At 36.2% G+C, this 19121-nt stretch overlaps 1 protein-coding gene across 3 annotated transcripts in view; it reads right to left on the reverse strand.

Annotated features, from left to right (window-relative positions):
* The window catches only part of DPP10 (dipeptidyl peptidase like 10), a 1361034-nt gene that overhangs the window by 99745 nt on the left and 1242168 nt on the right, over positions 1 to 19121 (reverse strand). For all 3 annotated transcript variants that reach the window (XM_045479564.1, XM_045479563.1, XM_045479565.1), the window contains exons 9-10: positions 14209 to 14363; positions 7309 to 7406 (exon numbers count right to left, since the gene is read on the reverse strand). In XM_045479564.1, the coding sequence (XP_045335520.1) occupies positions 7309 to 7406; positions 14209 to 14363 (253 nt within the window). The remainder of the gene's footprint in view (positions 1 to 7308; positions 7407 to 14208; positions 14364 to 19121) is intronic.

Genomic DNA, 19121 nt, shown 5'->3' on the forward strand with positions numbered 1-19121 from the left:
TGATACAAATCACCTGTCCTTAGACAAAGGTGGGTTAGACATTTAGTTACATGAATCTTACGTTTCTAACATTACTGAATAACTACCACTTTCTCCAGAAAACCTGTCAGCCCATCAGAGTGAAGACGTCAGTAGAAGGGCAAGCAAAACTTATCATACAGTGAACCCTGCCATATTTTCTTCAGCAATCTCTTCAAGACATCTGGCACCCTTCAACACCAGCTAAGTCTCACTTGAAACTTGCCAAGAAACCCACTGAAATCATTACATGAAGTTCTCTAAATAGCTAACAAAGGCAACTTTGAATCAAATATGCAACTGGTTTAGGATCAGTCTTTGGGATTCTTCAAAGAATGATGCCCTGTTCATTTTTACTGTGTTTTGTTTAAACTATTTTGCACGCATTATCATGTTCAGCAGTGTGAATATCAAAAAGGGGGAAATATAGGTACTAACCTCTAATAGATTTCTCTAGAGGATTTAGCATGGAACAAAATGATAGTGGATACTATAATCAGGAAAAGAAATGCTGAATCCTGGCAATATATATTTCTGATTAATTGGTGCAAATGTTATTCACAATTAAAGTTAAAAAATAGTGTGATTTTTTTTCAAGAAAAAATAGTGTGATTATTGTAAACAACTGACCACAGGCTACAAAATCACAGAGGTTAATTTATAGAAAAATCTAGATAGAACTGGCATACATAAATTTTCAAACCCAATCAGAAATTTGTCTTAATTAGCTAAAGTGAGTAATATTATATATTGTGCCAAATGAGATGACAACCAACATGAACAATTTTTAAAATAATTAACAGCGGCCACAACAAACATAATTTCAATATTCATCTTAAGGGTTTTCCCTTCCAAAGTAGCCCTCAAGTGTAATGTTGCAAGAACATCCTCTTTATAATGTCTTCACAGACATTGACACATATTTATTATCTACAGTAGAAAATCTTGACTTTTAACAAGGATTTCATGTTAGTAAAACAACTGAAATTCAACCAGTGCAAATCTGGTGAATAAGTGATTTTTAAAGGGGAACACTAATTTAGGTGTAAAATAAAGTTAAAATAATTTATATTCATACCACTTAACATTTCTCTTTGATTAGATAATGTGATTAGTGTGTTTGTATGTAATGTGTCTTATGCCTACAAGCACAATTTACTGTGATGCCATCTATCTTAGGATATACCCTTATTTATAATCTGAAAGATGAGAGTTCTCCCCAAAATTGAATTTATAAGGTTTATCAGGGGTAACTTCAAACCACTGAAATTTCCACGATAAAGTGTTGTGATTATCTAAAATGAAAGTTAAAGTAAAGCTTCGCACATAAGAAGTAAGTCACACCCTGTATTCTTTCTTTCCTTGTCTCAGGATCCTAGGTGCACTTCTCCTTAGTTTGCTCATAAGCAATCAGGCTTCCTCAAATGAGGGAATAGGGAAGGGCCCTTACCTGGAAATCACACTCCTTGGCCTGCCTGCTGCTGATGTCCTCCTGGAAATCCATCTCAGGAACACATTAGATCTGGTGTCCCACGACCAGTGACCAGCGGAAGTGTCCCTTCCTTACAACTGGCTTTCCTGCTTGTTCCTAGTCTCCATGGCTCTGGATTACCCAGGAAGTCCTCGAGGAGTTCATCCTCTTGAGCCACAGAGACAGAGACAAGCAGGTTAGAGGGATTGCACTCAAGTCAAGAAAGACTTTCTATCAGCTGGGTGGTCTGGCACAGAAGATCTAATTGTTCACAAGGGCACGTGGAATGGAGGCCCCATCATCATCAGCAGACAGGTACTATGCTAGAAGTCACACCTGCGTTTTCACTGGCTTCCTGTCCAATCACTACTCCAAGTTCACAACATAATCTTTGTACGTATATAGTGGCACCAAACTCTCTCTCTTCCAGATAGTCTGGGATCTCAACCCATAACTGTATGGTCATGGCATGCGTGACCAACTCATTGCTAGTCAATTCCAAAGACTTCTGTTAATAGCTATGCATTACTTGTAAGAAGGGTCACTTAGGACATTTCTATGAACAGAGAAATTGTCATTAACTTGATTCTCTTGGAAGAAACAACATTCCTTGGCAGAAAAAAAAGATACAGTATAGACTAGACATACTTCAACGATACAGGAAGGACAAACTAGCAAGTCAAAGACACAGAGTAAGGAGAAACTACAGATAAAACATTACTGTTTCTCCTCAGCCTGGAGATATCTGAATACAAAGGATAATCACTTCCTCAAAACAATCTGGAAAATGCCTAGAACTTAAATATATATTTTTAAAATTTTACTTATAAATTCCAGTAAAGATAAGGAATGCTTATAATACCTTACACTCATAGTGTAAAAATTTACAAAATGTTACTTCCCCTTAAGATGAGATGAATTATCGGGGGAACCTGGGTGACTCAGTAGGTTGAGTGGCCAACTCTTGATCTTGGCTCAGGTCACGATCTCACAGCTTATGAGATCAAGCCCTGTGTCTGGCTCTGTGCTAACAGCACGAATCTGCTTGGGATTTTTTCTCTCCCTCTCTGTTCCTCCTCCACTCATAAGAGAGTGAGGCTGCTGTCTCTCTCAAAATCAATAAATAAACCTAAAAAAAAAGATGAGGTGAATCATCTAACTCCCAAATGGGTCTGGAATGTTCATGAAGGGGCATTATCTTATTTCCTACTGTGCTACATTCTGAAGAATCAACACAGGCAATAATTAAACAGTATAAGCTGAATTACTGTTGAAGAAAAGTTTCATTCATGATCTGAATTTGTTTGATAAAAGATCTTTAGCTGAATCACAAATATGCTTTTTGAAAAAATAAAGAAGTATGGGGGAAGGAAAAAGGAAAAGAAATTATGCCTTTCTCCAAGCTATGGTATCCTTTTATTTTTAAAACCATATAAATGGATAGAAATTTATTTTACATTCTTTGAGTAGAGTTTAAGTATCTGGCTGAAGGGAAGATCTACCAAATGCTGATTCTACCCTGGGGACATATTTCTATTATAATTATGAACATTAGTTATTATGAATCAATTAATCAATCAACCAAGTAAAGAATCAACAGACCAAAACAAATGACCTAACGTCTTCAAATTCTATACAAACCTTGCTCTTTGGAACGGGAATGAAAGAATACGAGCTTATAAGGTAGCTCAAGGCCTAAGAGACCCTTTTTCTATTTATAAGTCTTCCTCCCTATATGGTATGCACATATATATTCAATTATTATTATTGTCATGATAGTGATTTTACGAGAGGGAAAAAAAAAAGCTAGGAGATGGTCATATATGAGGTTCAAATTTAGTGGAAAAAAAGAAAAAGAAAAAAAAGATAGTTCATAAATACACAGAGCAATTGAATAAGAGTCATGTATTGATTGCCGTTGTGCAGATCTGAAGATATTATAAAAATATAGTAGATGTTTAGATAGCATACCCAAAAAAGGAGTAGATATATAAATTATTATGGGGTAAATTAACTATTTGGGTATTCCGCTACTGAGAGTTTAAATAGAATTTCAAATGATATGGGTACTATGAAACCATATGTTATGAACACAACACAAACTCCACAAAAAAGAGAGCATATGATGGTCTTAACAGAGCATGGGGAAAGGATAAAACTAATAAAATTAATTTATGCTTGTTTACATTTATACATTAAAAAATAATGATTTGTATTTCTTGGAATTTGTAGGAATACGGTCACTAATAAATATGAGAATACTGGTACTGATAGTTGACAACAAAAATTTACTTTATATATTTACATATATAATTTTTTTAATATAAAAAAGAATTTGAGTTAGCTTAGAAAGATTTAAGAATAACATGATAAAGAAAATTAGAAAGAGAAAAAGTAAAATAAGTTAAGAGAGGGAAACAGGTGTTACCAAAGGTAAGCGTCATGTCCAAAGTACACTAATGCAGTTACATGACTCACCGTACACATAAGAAAAATATGGGAAGTTTGCAGGAGAAGCACATGCATCAGTTCAGATAAATCATAGATGTGTGTATATGTTTGCATATGAGTGTGTATGTATATGTGTCTGTATAGAAATAGAGATACTGAAAGACACATACACACACACACAGGAAGAGACAGAAACAGAGAGGCAAAGAGACAGAGATAGAAACAGCACCAGACACAGACAGAACACTGTATAGAAATAGAGAGATTTAAAGACATACACACACACACACACACACACACACACACACACTCAGAGAGACAGAGAGGCAGAGAGACAGAAACAGAAATAGTACTAGACACAGAGACGGAACACTTCTCACGTGGCTTCAGAAAAATCATTGTGTTCTGGTGGGGACATCTCCAACCTATGCCTAAACAATGATAAACTTCTTAGAGCAAATATATTCTTAAATTATTTGTATGGAATACTCTCTGTTTGCCAGGTCCATTCTCCAACTGTCCCTCTGCAGTTTCCAGAGGCTGGCCTCTACAGTGAGGATGCCTTGACAGTGGAAGGCCTCTGCAGGATACTCAAAGGTTGAGAGGAGAGAGAGTTCAGGGTATTAATTCCCGGGACCCACTCACTATTACGGTATGGCTTGGCAGTGACTGAATTGCTTAATCTGTGGACACATCCTACTGGTCCATCCTATTCTTCAGAACTACAGGCTTCTGGATTCATAACAGCCTGTGTCTCATTCCTTTAGTCCTGGGACCACCATACCTTTCCCTGATAGCTGACTTTAAATTGCTTTCCCATCCTTTGTGTTTCCCCTTAATCCTGCCCACATTTTTGTTAATAGTCCCTTAATTAATTGCATTTCACTTACCCGTCTTGAGTGTGCCATTTTGTTCATTTTTAGGACCCTGACCATTCAATTATGAAAACCAGTACACTCTTTTAGATCTCTCATTAGGAGGGCACTATAGTTTTCTAGCTAATTTCTATATGGCTAAAATACTAAGTACTATATATTAGAGATGTTAATAATCCTAAAACAAAATCAAAGAAAACATAAAAGTTTGGTTTCCATCTTATGTGAAGCTAGAGGAATGCAACTTTGTTTGATTCACACAATGGATATATTTATTTTGTTCATGTTTGTGTGTCTCTGGACCTAATACCTATACATAGAGCATCAAGTGCTCTAAAATGATCTAAAATTCATTTATTACTCCTCTGTGAACTGGATTGAAGCTCTCTACCAGAAACAAATGAGTAAGGAAATACATTTCTGTAAAACCGAAGCAGGAGAAATATTTTAAAGTATCAGTTTTAAAGTAAATTTTGATCTTGAGTTTTTCAACAAAAATCATACATTTTGGTACACTTCACATGCACTTAATGTAAGACCATGAGGCAGAAAAAGCCAAATTGTTTGGTGCATTGTATACATAAGTTAATACATGACTGTCCCAAAATTGTAGACCAAATTCATCACTAAATCAACATACCTGAATTACATTTAAGAAATCTTTCTTCACAAGATTCTTCCTCACTTTTAGCGGGATCTTTTATATTATTGCGCATGCATACATACACACATACACACACACATACACACATCCCTTTTCGGCATGGGCGACTAATTTTATCATATTGTACCTCAAATATTACAGACATACACTTAACTAGTAACCCAATAAATGACAATTGATTCTATCTTTAAGAATTTTTGTGTTTGGTGACATTGCTATATACTATTGGGTGAACTCTCTAGCAGCCTCTGGGGTTATAAGGTCAATGTCCAGAATCACCACTTTTTCTCAGAAGAACACTGGATATTGTAAAGTTGACTTCCACTTCAAAGATTTCAAATGATTAATGAAAATGAAGTGTGTGTGTGTGTGTGTGCGTGTGTGTGTGTGTGTGTATTACTTTAAGATGAAGTTATTCAGACCCAGAGAGAGAGAGAGAAAGAGAGAGAGAGAGATTTGCCCAAGGTCACCTAATGAAATGATGGCAGAGATTTGACTCAGACACTCCAGTCTAGTGACTTTCTCTGTTAATTAAGAGCTTTGAAACAAACTGAAGAAAAAGACAAGAGCTCAGGACATAAAATACAAATGGCTTCCATCATTATTTCATCTGTGCTTAATTCCTTCATGGCTAGCAGACCGAGTGCGGAATTAGAGTTCCTACCTGATTTGGCCAACTCTATTGCCTTCTAAATGTTAATTCCAGTGGTCCTGTAAGGTCTTCCATCATGACCTGCATGAAATGCTCTGTAACTTGTAGGAGGCTTTACCACATTTTCTACTTCTGCTACCAACTAATCTTGGGGTTCAATTTTCTCCCCGAGCCTCATCTTTTCCATCACTAATAGGAACAAATTATATTAGGTAGTTATGGGTGCCCTACTGGTGTAAGCCTTCCATAAATTTTTAATAACTTTATAAGTAGGAAACATTTCCACATACTTCAAGCTATAATATCTGTGAAAATCCCCAATTCTGATGAAATTTTCCTGAATACATTGATGGATCAATGTTTGAGTGGAATTTAAAGGTGAATCAATCCCCTAGGACTGATTGTTGATGGCATCAAAACAAAGTTTGAGCTTAGCCCCGTATCATCCAATATAGCGTGAAAGTATTTTCCTAAGTCAGCTACCTATTCCTTCCCCAGGACCTTTGTAAAGTTTTAAAGGGCTGCACTATTTGAAAGAACACCCTTGAAGTTTGAGACCACTCTGAATTTCAAAATCCACATGGATATTTGATTCACTGTTCACCACTAGAAATTTTGCTAATATTAAAATTATGCTTCTGACACATAAAGTGTTTCTTCTATTTCCATTCAAACTTCCTAAATAAGAAGGCTTCTTATGTAGGATGTTTTAAAACAACATCTCATTACATTTCCCTGCCTGGAGAAGAAACCTAGGGAATCACTCCCAAGTTATAGGGAGAATTTCTTCTGGAAAAACCACACAAATTCTAGGAAGACTGTACTCTTTTAAAGAAGATCTCTTTTTCAGGTCCTTTTAAAAGAGGCATTTCCAGGAAGAAAATTCAATGGAAAATTATCCTTTGCTCCCATCTCCCTGTCACATCTCCTGCAAAAGGCCTAATTCTCAGTATCATTACATTTAGTCATTTTGTGGTGCTGCCAATCACTTGGAAACTTTAAATGCTCCCTGAGAACAAGAAATCCAGAATGAGTTCATTCCTGCACTAATGGGACAACCTCAGATTTATTTTCAAGTGGATTTGTTGAGCTTATCACCTCTCTCTAAATTGCAACAAAATGATAATTGAAGTTAAAGTAACTATTTCCAAGTAAAAATAAAATGGAGATTGCATACCTTGATTTAAAGCTGTCAGGTGGCATGAGTTCCAAAGTATGAGTTGGTCCATATAGGTTTACAACATATAATTTGATGGTTGGGTTCATTTGACCTGCCTTTGAGAAAATGAGAGTTGTAATACAAACATATTAAGCATTAAATTATATTGAAAAGGAAAGTGTTTCGATTCCTTTACAATTCTGCATTAGAATATGGAAAAAGTTTAATTTCTCTAAAGTAGAAATGATTTCAAATTCAACAAGCTGATTGCGTTCAATTGTTTTTGTAGATTGCTGTTTCTCAAGCATTTTAGTCAGACAATTAAAGGTGATGGAAAATCATGATGGCTTTATTCATTAGGCATCGCTACTGTGTTCTTTCCCTAGGATAACACCAGAAGGGCTGGCTTACAAAACAATGAGTAGAACAAGCTGCTACTTACATTATAGGATAAGAAATGCAATGAGAGAAAAGCTTAGCTAATTAAAAGAAGAAGAAGAAGAAAACGAAGAAGACGACCTGCCAATCTAGGTAGCACATGCTTAAAATTCCCCAATACCTAATCCCTTCCATTGCATTAAACATTCCTAGATTTCCTTTTTAAACTGTAGTGAACACTACATGGGGTACAAGTGCCCCTTCAGAGGTGGTGGGCCACAGACCATACTGCCCTCACTAAGTACCGAGCTAGAGGATTAGAAAGACAGTGATAAGAATAGGTAATAACTAGCCTAGAGCATTAGTATGTTTCTGGCTCACAGTATATAGTAAAGGCATTACATTAATCAACCTACTAAATATTCCTACTTCCCACTTCAGATATAATTATAACCCTTTTCCAGATGACAATGGAGAAGCCAAGCAAACAGTGGAAGATGGGATATCTAATAACTGAGGAAGCCGGCATGTAAACCCGGGATGCTCTTCCCTGCTGCAGTTATGCGTCAGTTCATTCCTAGGCAATAGTTTCCAAAGTCTTTCTAAATATACTATGAACTCATAGGGGGAAGAAATGGGACCTTTTACCAATATATTCCAAGAAGTTTGGAATGAATACAAGAATGTGTATGTGAATAAATGACTTACAGAATCAGTTGACTACTGGTGGTGCAATGTGTTTCTGAACAAAGTACCGATGTGCTGTTGGGGTGTGACTGATGTTTTAGGAGAAGGCTATCTGAGATATACAAAGAAAGACAAGGAAATTAAAAGTGGGTTAAATTAGAAGACTGACAAAATCTAAGGAGGATGATAAAAGTGATTTAAAGAGGAGAATGAAAAATCCATGTCCAAGTAATTGGCATTGATAAAACCCAAAGTTGAACAGGACCAGAAGCAACGTAATGCATTCCACCAACAGTCAGTAATAGCTCCATGAGAACTGTGTTATTAGGCTATTAAATATGACTAGCATGGAGGGAAAGGCAAAGGGATGAATGGGTGAAGCACAGAGGAATTTTAGGGCGGTGAAAAATACTCTGTGATACCATAATGATGGATACATGTCATATATTTGTCCAAATCTACAGAATGTACAACACCAAAAGTGAACTGTAATGGAAACTATGGACTTTGGGTGATTATGATATGTCAGTGCAGCTTCATCAATTATAACAAATACACCATTGTAGTGAGTGATGCTGATATTGGGAGAGGCTATGCATGTGTGCGTGCAGATGGCATATGGGAATTCTGTCCCTTTCTCTCAATTCTGCTGTGAACCTTAAACTGCTCTAAAAAATAAAGTCTTAATAATAAACAAAAATAACTAGCACACCTGTGGAAGTGTATCATACACAGGTCAGAGGTTCTGAGCCAAAGAAAGGGGTCAGGAATGTCTTCCACTACAGAAACAATGCTATAAAGAGAGATGATGGCAATGGTTCATATACTGAAGGGCTTCCTGGAAGATAAGCTATGATCGTGCCTCATGGAGTAGGATCTGGTTCAGATTTTATAAAGTTTTTCATTGTTTTAAAACCCTCAAGTTCTGGGCACATCTGTCTTGGACAGTTTAGTTTTATACCACACACAGGAGCTCCCTTTCACATCACTACTGTTTCAATTTAATTGTCATGACCCTCCCTGAAAAAAATGGCCTTATACATTTTTTTCAATCTAACCATTTCTTTAGTTTGACCACATGTACTAAAAATTAGAGCTGGGATACAATATTTAGTAGTGCCATTCAAAGTGTTGAACTTTGACCAGCAGCAAGTATCCATCAGTATCACCTGGCATCTTAGAAACACAAATACTAGGCCCTACACAAACTCAAAATTAGAATCTATAGTTGTGGGCCCAAGATTCTGTGTTTTAACAAGACTTTCAGATAGCTATAATTAGTATGCAAATTTTATAAGACACTGATATATATGTATATATTTTTTCAATAATATATATTATTGCTAGTATATGTAGTAATATGTATATATTCAATAATGTATAATAATATATAATAACATAAAATAATATATAATATTGTATACATATATACACATATTGGATACATATGTAATATATACATGTATATATTATATATTACAGTTCAGTGGTTACCAAAGGTGTTAACCTGGATCAGAATTACCCAGAGGGCAGGAAGGCTTATTTAATAAGATTTAACCAGCATTTCTCATGTCATGGGACATGACTGCTATTTACTGAATATAGATGATGGGCAAGATGTTAAAGATCCTCAAGTATTGTTTGATTATCAAAAATGAGACAATACTTCTCTGAGAATATGTCACAAGTCAGCAGTTTGAGTCAAAGTAGGTTTCCCTTCTGTAGCTTAAAAATAGCTCATAGTTTTGTCACATAGAATAACAAAACAGTAATTTCTAAAAATGTCTAAAGTTTAAAAAATGTCTAAAACAGTATATAGTAGCAAATTAAAAAGATAGCTATCATAAAGACATTGAATTTTCTAGTTGGTGAAAAATTGTGCCTATTACTTTTTATTTTTCAATAAACTCATTTAGAAAAAGAGAAATTAAATTGATTTTTTGTCAGTTCATATCAATGATGAATAATTTTATGACATACTTTGTCAAAGACACAGATGGTATTTACCATATCATAAGATAGTTTTTTGTTCATTTGTTTGTTTTTAATGATTGCAACTCTGCTATGCTTCTACCTGTATGGGATCACCAATAACCCTGTTAGCTTTTACATGAAAACAAACTAAAATTTGTGTACACGTGTGGCCAATTTTAGATAAAAAACAAATATTAAGCTATTTCCAAAACTCAGCTGTCCATCAGTCTATAATCTCAATTAGATTTTTATCTCTCCATGGAGTTTTGAAATTAAGTGCACACTGCAAGTTCATTCACACCTTTCAATATCTGGATCATTTCAATACTTTGCAAATTAGAGGAGTTCATCTATTTGCTTTTTACAGTCACATTTTCCAGAAAGACTGCATATCTACAGAATCCTTCCTCTATAATTCTGAAACACAAGCCTCAATAATAATTAACCTTATTTTACTGGCAACTAAATTGTCATTAAACGAGATAATGCTTTAATTAAGAAGATTAACCTGAGGTTACTGAGATAGAACTGTGCATCTCTTTTGTGCTGAATGGCTAATGATAGGGTATTTTATGAGTTCTGAATCATGCTGAATTAAGTAAAATACAAATATATTTGTTTAGTGTAAGTATTTCATTAGTAAATCTGACCACATTGAGTATTTGCTGCACTTATTTTAATCTAGTTTAATTTGAAGCACAATTTAGTGTGAACTCTATGAATTACTTCAATGTCTCAAGTACTACTTTTTGTAAGTTTATTGCAAAAGTAAGAGCAAATCAAAATAATACAGTTGTTAGTGGAAGAACTGACAAATGTTTTGTTTTTTTTTAAACCAGAGTGGAAAATAATGACTTTCAAAGTTTAAGTAATTTATCCAAAATGATACTGAAACTTATTCTGAGAACAAGGATCAAACTCAGACCTACTTTCTTCCAGTCCTATGGTGTTAAGTACCTGGGCAGGGATTCCTACTAAAAACCTCCCGAGGATTTATGATTCTTTCTCTTGGCATGGCTGCTAGAATAGCTAATGTTTCTTTGTGTTTAATACTCCTCAGTGGTGGTAATTAACACACTCAGGACTTTTACCTTGCATTACCTGTCTTTAGCTATGTATCTATTATTTATATGTCTTATGTATCCATCCATCCATCCATCACCTCTCTCTCTCTCTCTCTCTGCCTGCCTACCTACCTATCTACCTACCTATCCATCTATCTATCTCATGTGTGAGACTAAGAATCATATGTATATCTTACTAAGTCATTAGGAGTAAATGGAGCAAACAGAGCTACACATATATTTGTTAATTTGACAAGATGATATTTCTATTCCAGATATGTCCTCAGATATATAAGTTAACCTCTGGTAGTTTTACAAAGAGGGACAGAATCAATAAATTTGAGTTATTTCCCTGTTCTTAAAATAACTCTGACTTTTATAGAAGGATTTAGCCTTTTAGAGAGCTCAGTTTGTCCATTTATAAATAGAGGCAATTGTGAAGAAGTCCAAATAAGGAAAAAAAATAGTGAAACTATCTCTGAAAATATGAAGTATATTATTAGCACACATGATTTACATAATAGCAAAGATTATTTTATGCCTAGCTTTATTATTGAGAATTATAAAATAATTAACCTATTAATAACAAAACGTCTAGATTTATCAACCCAGTATTTTCTAAATCAAATTTTCTCAGATATTTCTATTTGTTTATGTGTTTGCCTCAGTCTTTTAAAATTATGAGGTCTAGGAGTGTCCCAGTTCAAGCACCAGCAGCCTCTAACTGAGAAGGCAATTTGAAAATGCACCTATTGCGTATGGTTCTTAGCGTGAGTCCTACAATTCCCCACTCCTCTTGGGACATGAATTACAAAAAATTTGTTTCTTCCCTGGGGCTGATTTTATTTCCTTTTTGCAGTGAACAAACTAAACAGTTGTGTGTGAATATCTTGCCTATTCACATATGCTTTTCACAATATGCCACTTCATTTTGTATTTAAATTGTCAGGTGAATTTTCATTATCATAAGTAAATCAAATGATGTGAGAATTAATACATTTGAGAAGTCTTTTCAGTCATTTTTTGGGGGAAAGATGCAGTTATGCCTTATAGGAACAAACTGTCATTCGTAAAACATGGCTAAATCTATATTAGAGAAGTCATAAGTTGTGTACTTGAAGTACAATAAAAATCTCTTCGTGAATGTGATTATTTTGTTGTTAGGCCAGGTTGCCATTTTCTCCTGAAGAGCACAGAATACATATGGCTTCTAACTTATATCCAGAAAAGACATATACATAATATTTCAAAATCATAAAATTAGATTCCTCTCAAGTCTCCTTTCTCAGCTATAAGCCAGTCGTTTAATACTACCTACAGTCTATGGAAGGAAGACAAGATTGAGAGAAAACAAACAAGCAAGCAAACAAAACCCAAAAAACAAAACCACAACAGATGGTACAGAATCTCACTGAGTAAACAATCTTCTTATTCCTGACTCTCTATATTCAAGCCAGCCTCCTTCCTTCCTTCCTTCCTCCCTCCATCTCCTTTCTTCCCACCCTCCTTCCCTTCCTTCCTTTCCTCTCTTTCCTTTCCTTTCTCCCTCCCCTGTCCTCCCTCTCCCCTCTCCTCTCCTCTCCTCTCTTTCCCTATCTTGAGTAACTTGGGTCTGGTAGATGAGAGGAAAATAGAGAAAGTCACCCCTACCCAGACCATGCCTTCACTGAAAGTATAGAATAATATGTGTCATGGGTAATTTGTCCAATACTCTGACCAATTAATGTAATGCACAAGTTGAAAGGTACAAAACCTATCATGCTTGGGAAATATAAAGTACAACACACGAAAGGAATGGCTTAAAAATAGCTTCTAAATCGAATTAGCAGCCATCTCTTACCAAATTAAGAGGTGAACTGTGTAAAGTGGAATTTAAAAACTTTCCTATAAAACATCTTTACATGATTAATGCATAAGGGTCCTCACTTATGAGCCTTTTTCTTTGTAATATAATCATGGGGTAAATACACCTTTAAAAATAGAACTTAAGGTATCAAAAATGCCATACAATAGAAAAAACAGTTACACTCCAGATGTTTTGCAACCTGCTCCCTACTTGAAAATGGTTTTGCTCTCTGGGCAAGATTTCCATATTTGCCTCACTCAATAAAACAATTCCATCTATCTTAGCCATGCCTGGCTATGGCTCTACCCCAGCATGTTATAAAGTATGTTCCAGAGTATGCTCTGCCAAAATAATGCTGATGTTAATACTAATACTAATAAATTCTTTATAGAGATTCTTTATGCTTAGTCTATTCCTTACTGGAGATACTTTATGCTTAGTCAATTTTTTATGGGAGATTTATAATACACATTAACATATAGTATATTAAATGCTCTACGAAATAATCTGAGAGAAGTTGGATTTTTCTTTTTTTTTTTGACTAAGAAATTTCAACTCATTTAACCATGAGACTTTTTCTTCCCTTATAACACCTATTACCAACTAGAACATGACAAATGTTAACAAACAGAATGTACTTTTGGAGAAACCTGTGCCTTAGCATCAGTGCTGCCCCTTATGTCTTCTCACCTTTTTTCTAACTGGGAAGGTGAGGGAAAACAAGAATGAGAGCATCAAAGGGAAATAAATGCAGCAAAAGTGACCGTTCCCAAGCCCTTAATCATCTCTACCTCTTCCTACCAGAACAGTGTGTATAGGCTACTGCAAGCTCTAAAAAGATGAGTCAGCTGACCAGTAGGAAAAGCTTCTTTTTTTCTGCAAAGACAATTTGTTCATGAACCAAGGATACTATCAATCAAGTCAATGGTGCAGAGAGAGAGAACAAACTAGTGCTTCTACGATACTTACCTTAGGATATGGATACTGCTTTCCTTTGGGATACAATGCTCCGGTAAATCGAGGAATAATCATGTTAGGCACCAACGAGTCATTTATCATCAGGAAGGCAAGCCTTTCTCCATCTGGTGACCACCAGTGGGCAATATGAGAATGCAGAAGTTCCTCTAGAATAAATGAGTGTTATTTGAAACCAACTGTAGAGATGTGGGCTCAGTGACCCACAAACATCTGTCCTTGAAATCTCCATTGCACATATACATTTTTTTCCTATGCGGTGTGTTGGGTTTTATCAACATCATGAAGAATTCTTTATTTCTGAGTTACCCGTTTAGTCCCAGGGGAAGCAGATGCAATGGAAAAAAAGGATGAAGCAATGAAGTCAGGATTTCACAGACCGTCAGCAAATGTGAAGAGAGAAGGTGAAAGCACTATTGGGATAAAAAGACTAAGAACAGTAACTGAAGACTGAGATATGGCATAAAACCATATTCATGTCACCATTCGTTTATATTTGCATTCTATCATATCTCCATCATCAAACAAGTTGAATTTCGGCATTTGTCAATGCCTTGACAAACTAGATTCATGAAATTATTTTGAGTTCTCAGGAAATAGAATAAGAAATATATTGGATATCATTCATGTGACCAGATCCACTATTCATTTGTCTATACCTGCCTTCTGGCCCAGTAAGTTAACTGGTATCAACTACAGTAAAAGGGCTGTCATACTTTCCAGAGCATGGCCATTAGGGTACAATGTCAAGAGATTAGAAGGAGAAGAGTGAAATCAGAGTATTCACTCCCTTGGCCTTATCCTGCAATGTCACTTCAGGCTTGCTGTATGTTTTAAATAATGTCACTACTCCTATGGATGCAGTCTTTTCTATGAAATGTTCTCCTTTTGTATCTTGTAATGAATGGTTCATCTCTATGGACATAGGGGTGGTATAATAGCTTGGTTGCTACTGGTCTAGATTATATCTCTGTCCTTTATGGTTTCACTTCATAAATGTGGTCTCTTTGTAAATAGATCTTCTTCAGAATGTGCCAGCTCTTTCCTTTTGGTACCTTGACAAATGCCGTGAAGAATACCAGCAATAGACTCAGAAAAGGGACCTTTAAAGTGAGATTTTGAGATTACCTTGGAGATCTATATCTGTATCTATATCTGTATATCTATATCCATCTATATCTGCACTACCGTCGATGTAACAATCACCTTTCCAGGAGAATTGGAGCACAAATAATCCATAGCAAAGGATGAAATCATGAGTAATCCACTGTCACTGGTGATGACACAGAATGAAATGTAGATAGAGAGGAAAGGTTTGGGGAGGGTAATTGGTGGTGGCACTTGATTTCCACAACAATGGCAACTCTAAAGATTATAAAGTGAAGTTCACATGGTTCATATGACACCTCAGGTAGAGTACATAGACATAAACTGAAATTGAAACCATGACTGCAAAATCAGGGATACAAAAAAGATCATCAGGGCATCTTTGAAAGAGTCTGTCTCTTCTGTAGTTGTAGGTAAGGCAGAGGTCCAAGAGTACAAAGCAAGGGTTGCAGGGCTACAACACAAATTTAGTGGCTCAACTCTGTGTTTGTTTGTTTGTTTGTTTGTTTAAGCTAAGACAGAGATATTAGCAGAGAAGTACTGGGACCCTGGCACATAGGATAAAGATGCTTAGGTAAATGTGTGCAGTATGCTTATGCTTTCTGGACCAGTCTCATAAATAAAACATTTTATAGTGGAATGTTGCTATATGTGTCTAATTTTATGGCTGAAGATGCTGAACCTGAAAATTCCCACAAGTCTTCTTGCTGACAGAGGCAGCCTCTATCCAAGGGAGGGAGACATCCTCTGCATAAAGGCAGAGTGAAGATAAATCCCTGTAAAGTTTATGAGTTCTATATCCCTAGGGGAGAATTTGGAGATCTAGTAGCATAGTACACACCGAGATATATCTTCTAAAGTGAGAGAAAATTTGTTGGAATTGTACTCATGCAAAAGTGGAGAGGGAATAGATTCTTCAGATTCTGAAGAAACAGCTTAAAGCATATTCACATATGATGCCCTGTTCTACTTCCCAGACAACCTGTGAAGCTGCCCGTTCTGAGCAGAGTCTGTGCAAGAAAGGGCTATGCAGCACATCAAGGCCATGGTACAACCCTTTCTGCCACCTTTACCTTGTGAACCAGCAGATACAATGTTAATATAAATATTCATGGTGAACAGAGATGCTGTGCAGAGCTTCTGACACTCACTATATGGCAATCAAAACATAGATATTACAGGCTTTAGAGAAAGGCCATTTCCTCCTGTGCTGATTAATGTTCTCTATTTCAAAAGCAGATCTCTACTGGGGACTTGCAGATGCAATTAGTCTGACCATGGGATGCCAAGTGTCTATGCAACCCCGATTGCCCATCATGCACTAAATGTTATCCGATTCACTGACCATAAAACTAAACACATAAAGCAATATCCCACTATAAAATAGAAGGGGTATATATGGGACTGGGACAGAACACAGAAGTAAAATGCCCAGAGTACTGCATCCTCTGCTTTACTCTGTCTCCTCAGCTCATGTCAAAATCTCAAGATGTGTTTTCTAATACACGTTGACAGGGGAGGAATAAATGCAGGCCTGGTTCATGGGCAGGTCTGTATGATGTACTTGAAGACTGTGAAATTGGATAGGCTCTGTAATACAGTCTGACTGAGGAATGGCATTAAAAGACCAAACTAAACATAAATCCTCCAAGTTGGCAGACTTTTGAACAAGATACTTAGTTTTCTACCTTTTGTGGAAGGAGAATTGGCTTGAAGCATGGGTCCACCCTGACTCATGCACGGTAACTAACAAAAGACCTGATCAGCGTTATGGGAAGACTAAAATTAGAAAACTAGTGACAAGGAAATGTAGGGAAAGATAACTGCATCCATCTATCAGGAGGGGTAAACATGTAAAAATGTGAAGATAGTAGAGTCCTACTTGATATCCACCAGAACACAGTGGATACTGCATACCAGAGGAGGCTCTCAATCATCAGATGGACAATATGACTACTAAGTACAGGTCAGTCTGCTTGGGCTCCCACCATTACCTGCCAACAAGAGTGGCTGTCATTAAACTCTTGATATGGCATGATTTCCCAACAGGACCAGCTGACTACCTGGTGACAGGTAGATCACATGGGAACCATTCCATCAAGAATGGGTAGCATTTTGTCATTACAAAGACAGACACGTACTCTGGTTTAGATATGCCTTGGTTGCTTAAAGTCCTGTCAGCACTGCTATTCATGGACTTACAGAATAGCGCACCCATTATCACAATGATTCATCCACATCACCACCGAACAGAAAAGATTTTATAGCAAAAAAGAAGGGCAATAGGCTCAGACCATAAAATTCAGTGTTCTCCATTAGCTATATGTACCTGGCTTGATGGAAGTGTAAACTAGTCTTTTCTATATCGGTTTTGGCCCTATAACAACCTTAAAGTTAGGATGTCATCATACATATGTGTTTCTCTTGCATAGCCAGGAAGCACAGATCTGGGAACTAAGGGGTAGGAGTGTAGCATTCTCTTTCACCATCACCCCATTAACCCACTGGACACTGGACATATTTTGTTTCTTGTATTCAAGATAAGGAGATCAGTGGTTTTAGAAGTCCAAATGCCTAAGGGAGGATTGCTTCTAACAGGAAATGTCATAATCATGTTCCTCTGAATTAGAAGCTGAAATTTCCCCCTGACCATTTGGGGCTCAATAGGCCTGGAGGGAAAAAAAAAACTGACAGAAAACATAGTCACTGTGTGTCTGTCTGATAATTAATCTCATCTGCCAGGAAGAATATATATATGTCTTCACTATACAAAGGAGAGGAAAGAAAAAATATATCTGGACTCAGGAGATTCACAAATACTCCTTTGTTCAACTCTATCTCATTTTCCAATTCTACATTTTCCACATTCCAATTTCCATTTCAATGCAAAATTGAAATTGTAGCAACCTAATTAAGAAAAAGAAGCAAAGGAATAGGATTGGGCAGGGATAAAATTTTGGTTTGATCTACTAGGTAAATAACCCAAGTAGTCAAAATGCTGGCAAAAGGTAAAGGCAAAAATGAATCATTAGTTGACAAAGGAGCTATGATTACTAGGTAAGGCCTTATTTCTTGTTTAATGGGGGCATTTCCCCTGAAGCCTTATATGAAAAACACAAGTATTGGCTGTAGTTATAAATTTCAGACAGGAATATAAACTGGACTGATGCCACTCTACAATGAAACAGTAGCAGATGGAATTTCATGTGTTCTTTCAAAGACACAAAGTTTTTGTTTAAGTAATAATAATACGACTTATCTCTGAGTTTTTGTTGGCCATGGCCAAGATGAAACCAGACAAATCAAATGAAGAAAATAAAGGTTTTTTTGCATGTTTTTTTATTTTCTTTGTTCTCACCCATTGGAATCATGTGAGTCTGGCTATGTTTCCCAACCAAAACTTACTGCTTCTATTACTGCAAAAACTATAGGATTCCTTCTTTGTAGGTTCTAGTAACAGCTTACGTACCCTTTCCATTTCAGGTGTTAATGACTAAATCATTACCAGCCACAGATTGCTACATATCCCTTGTCTTTGATAAGTGACCCCTTCGTTGATAAATTGTTTAATACTACTTTGAATGTGCCATTTTTTTCCAAATGTGATTCTGATCCTGATTTGTAAAAGTTATTTGCAATTCATATGAGGAGACCCATCCACAAGACACACTGAGGAAAAAAAAAGGCTAAATGCCAAATGGGTGTAAATTCTTGTGAGACTTAAAGGTACAGAGAGATCAGATTGCGTTGCCTAAAATCAACACTCAGGGTTTCTAAGAAGTGGGTTCTATCCTAGCTGC

This window comes from Leopardus geoffroyi, chromosome C1 (assembly GCF_018350155.1).
Source record: "Leopardus geoffroyi isolate Oge1 chromosome C1, O.geoffroyi_Oge1_pat1.0, whole genome shotgun sequence".
Classification (NCBI taxonomy): Eukaryota; Metazoa; Chordata; class Mammalia; order Carnivora; family Felidae; genus Leopardus; species Leopardus geoffroyi.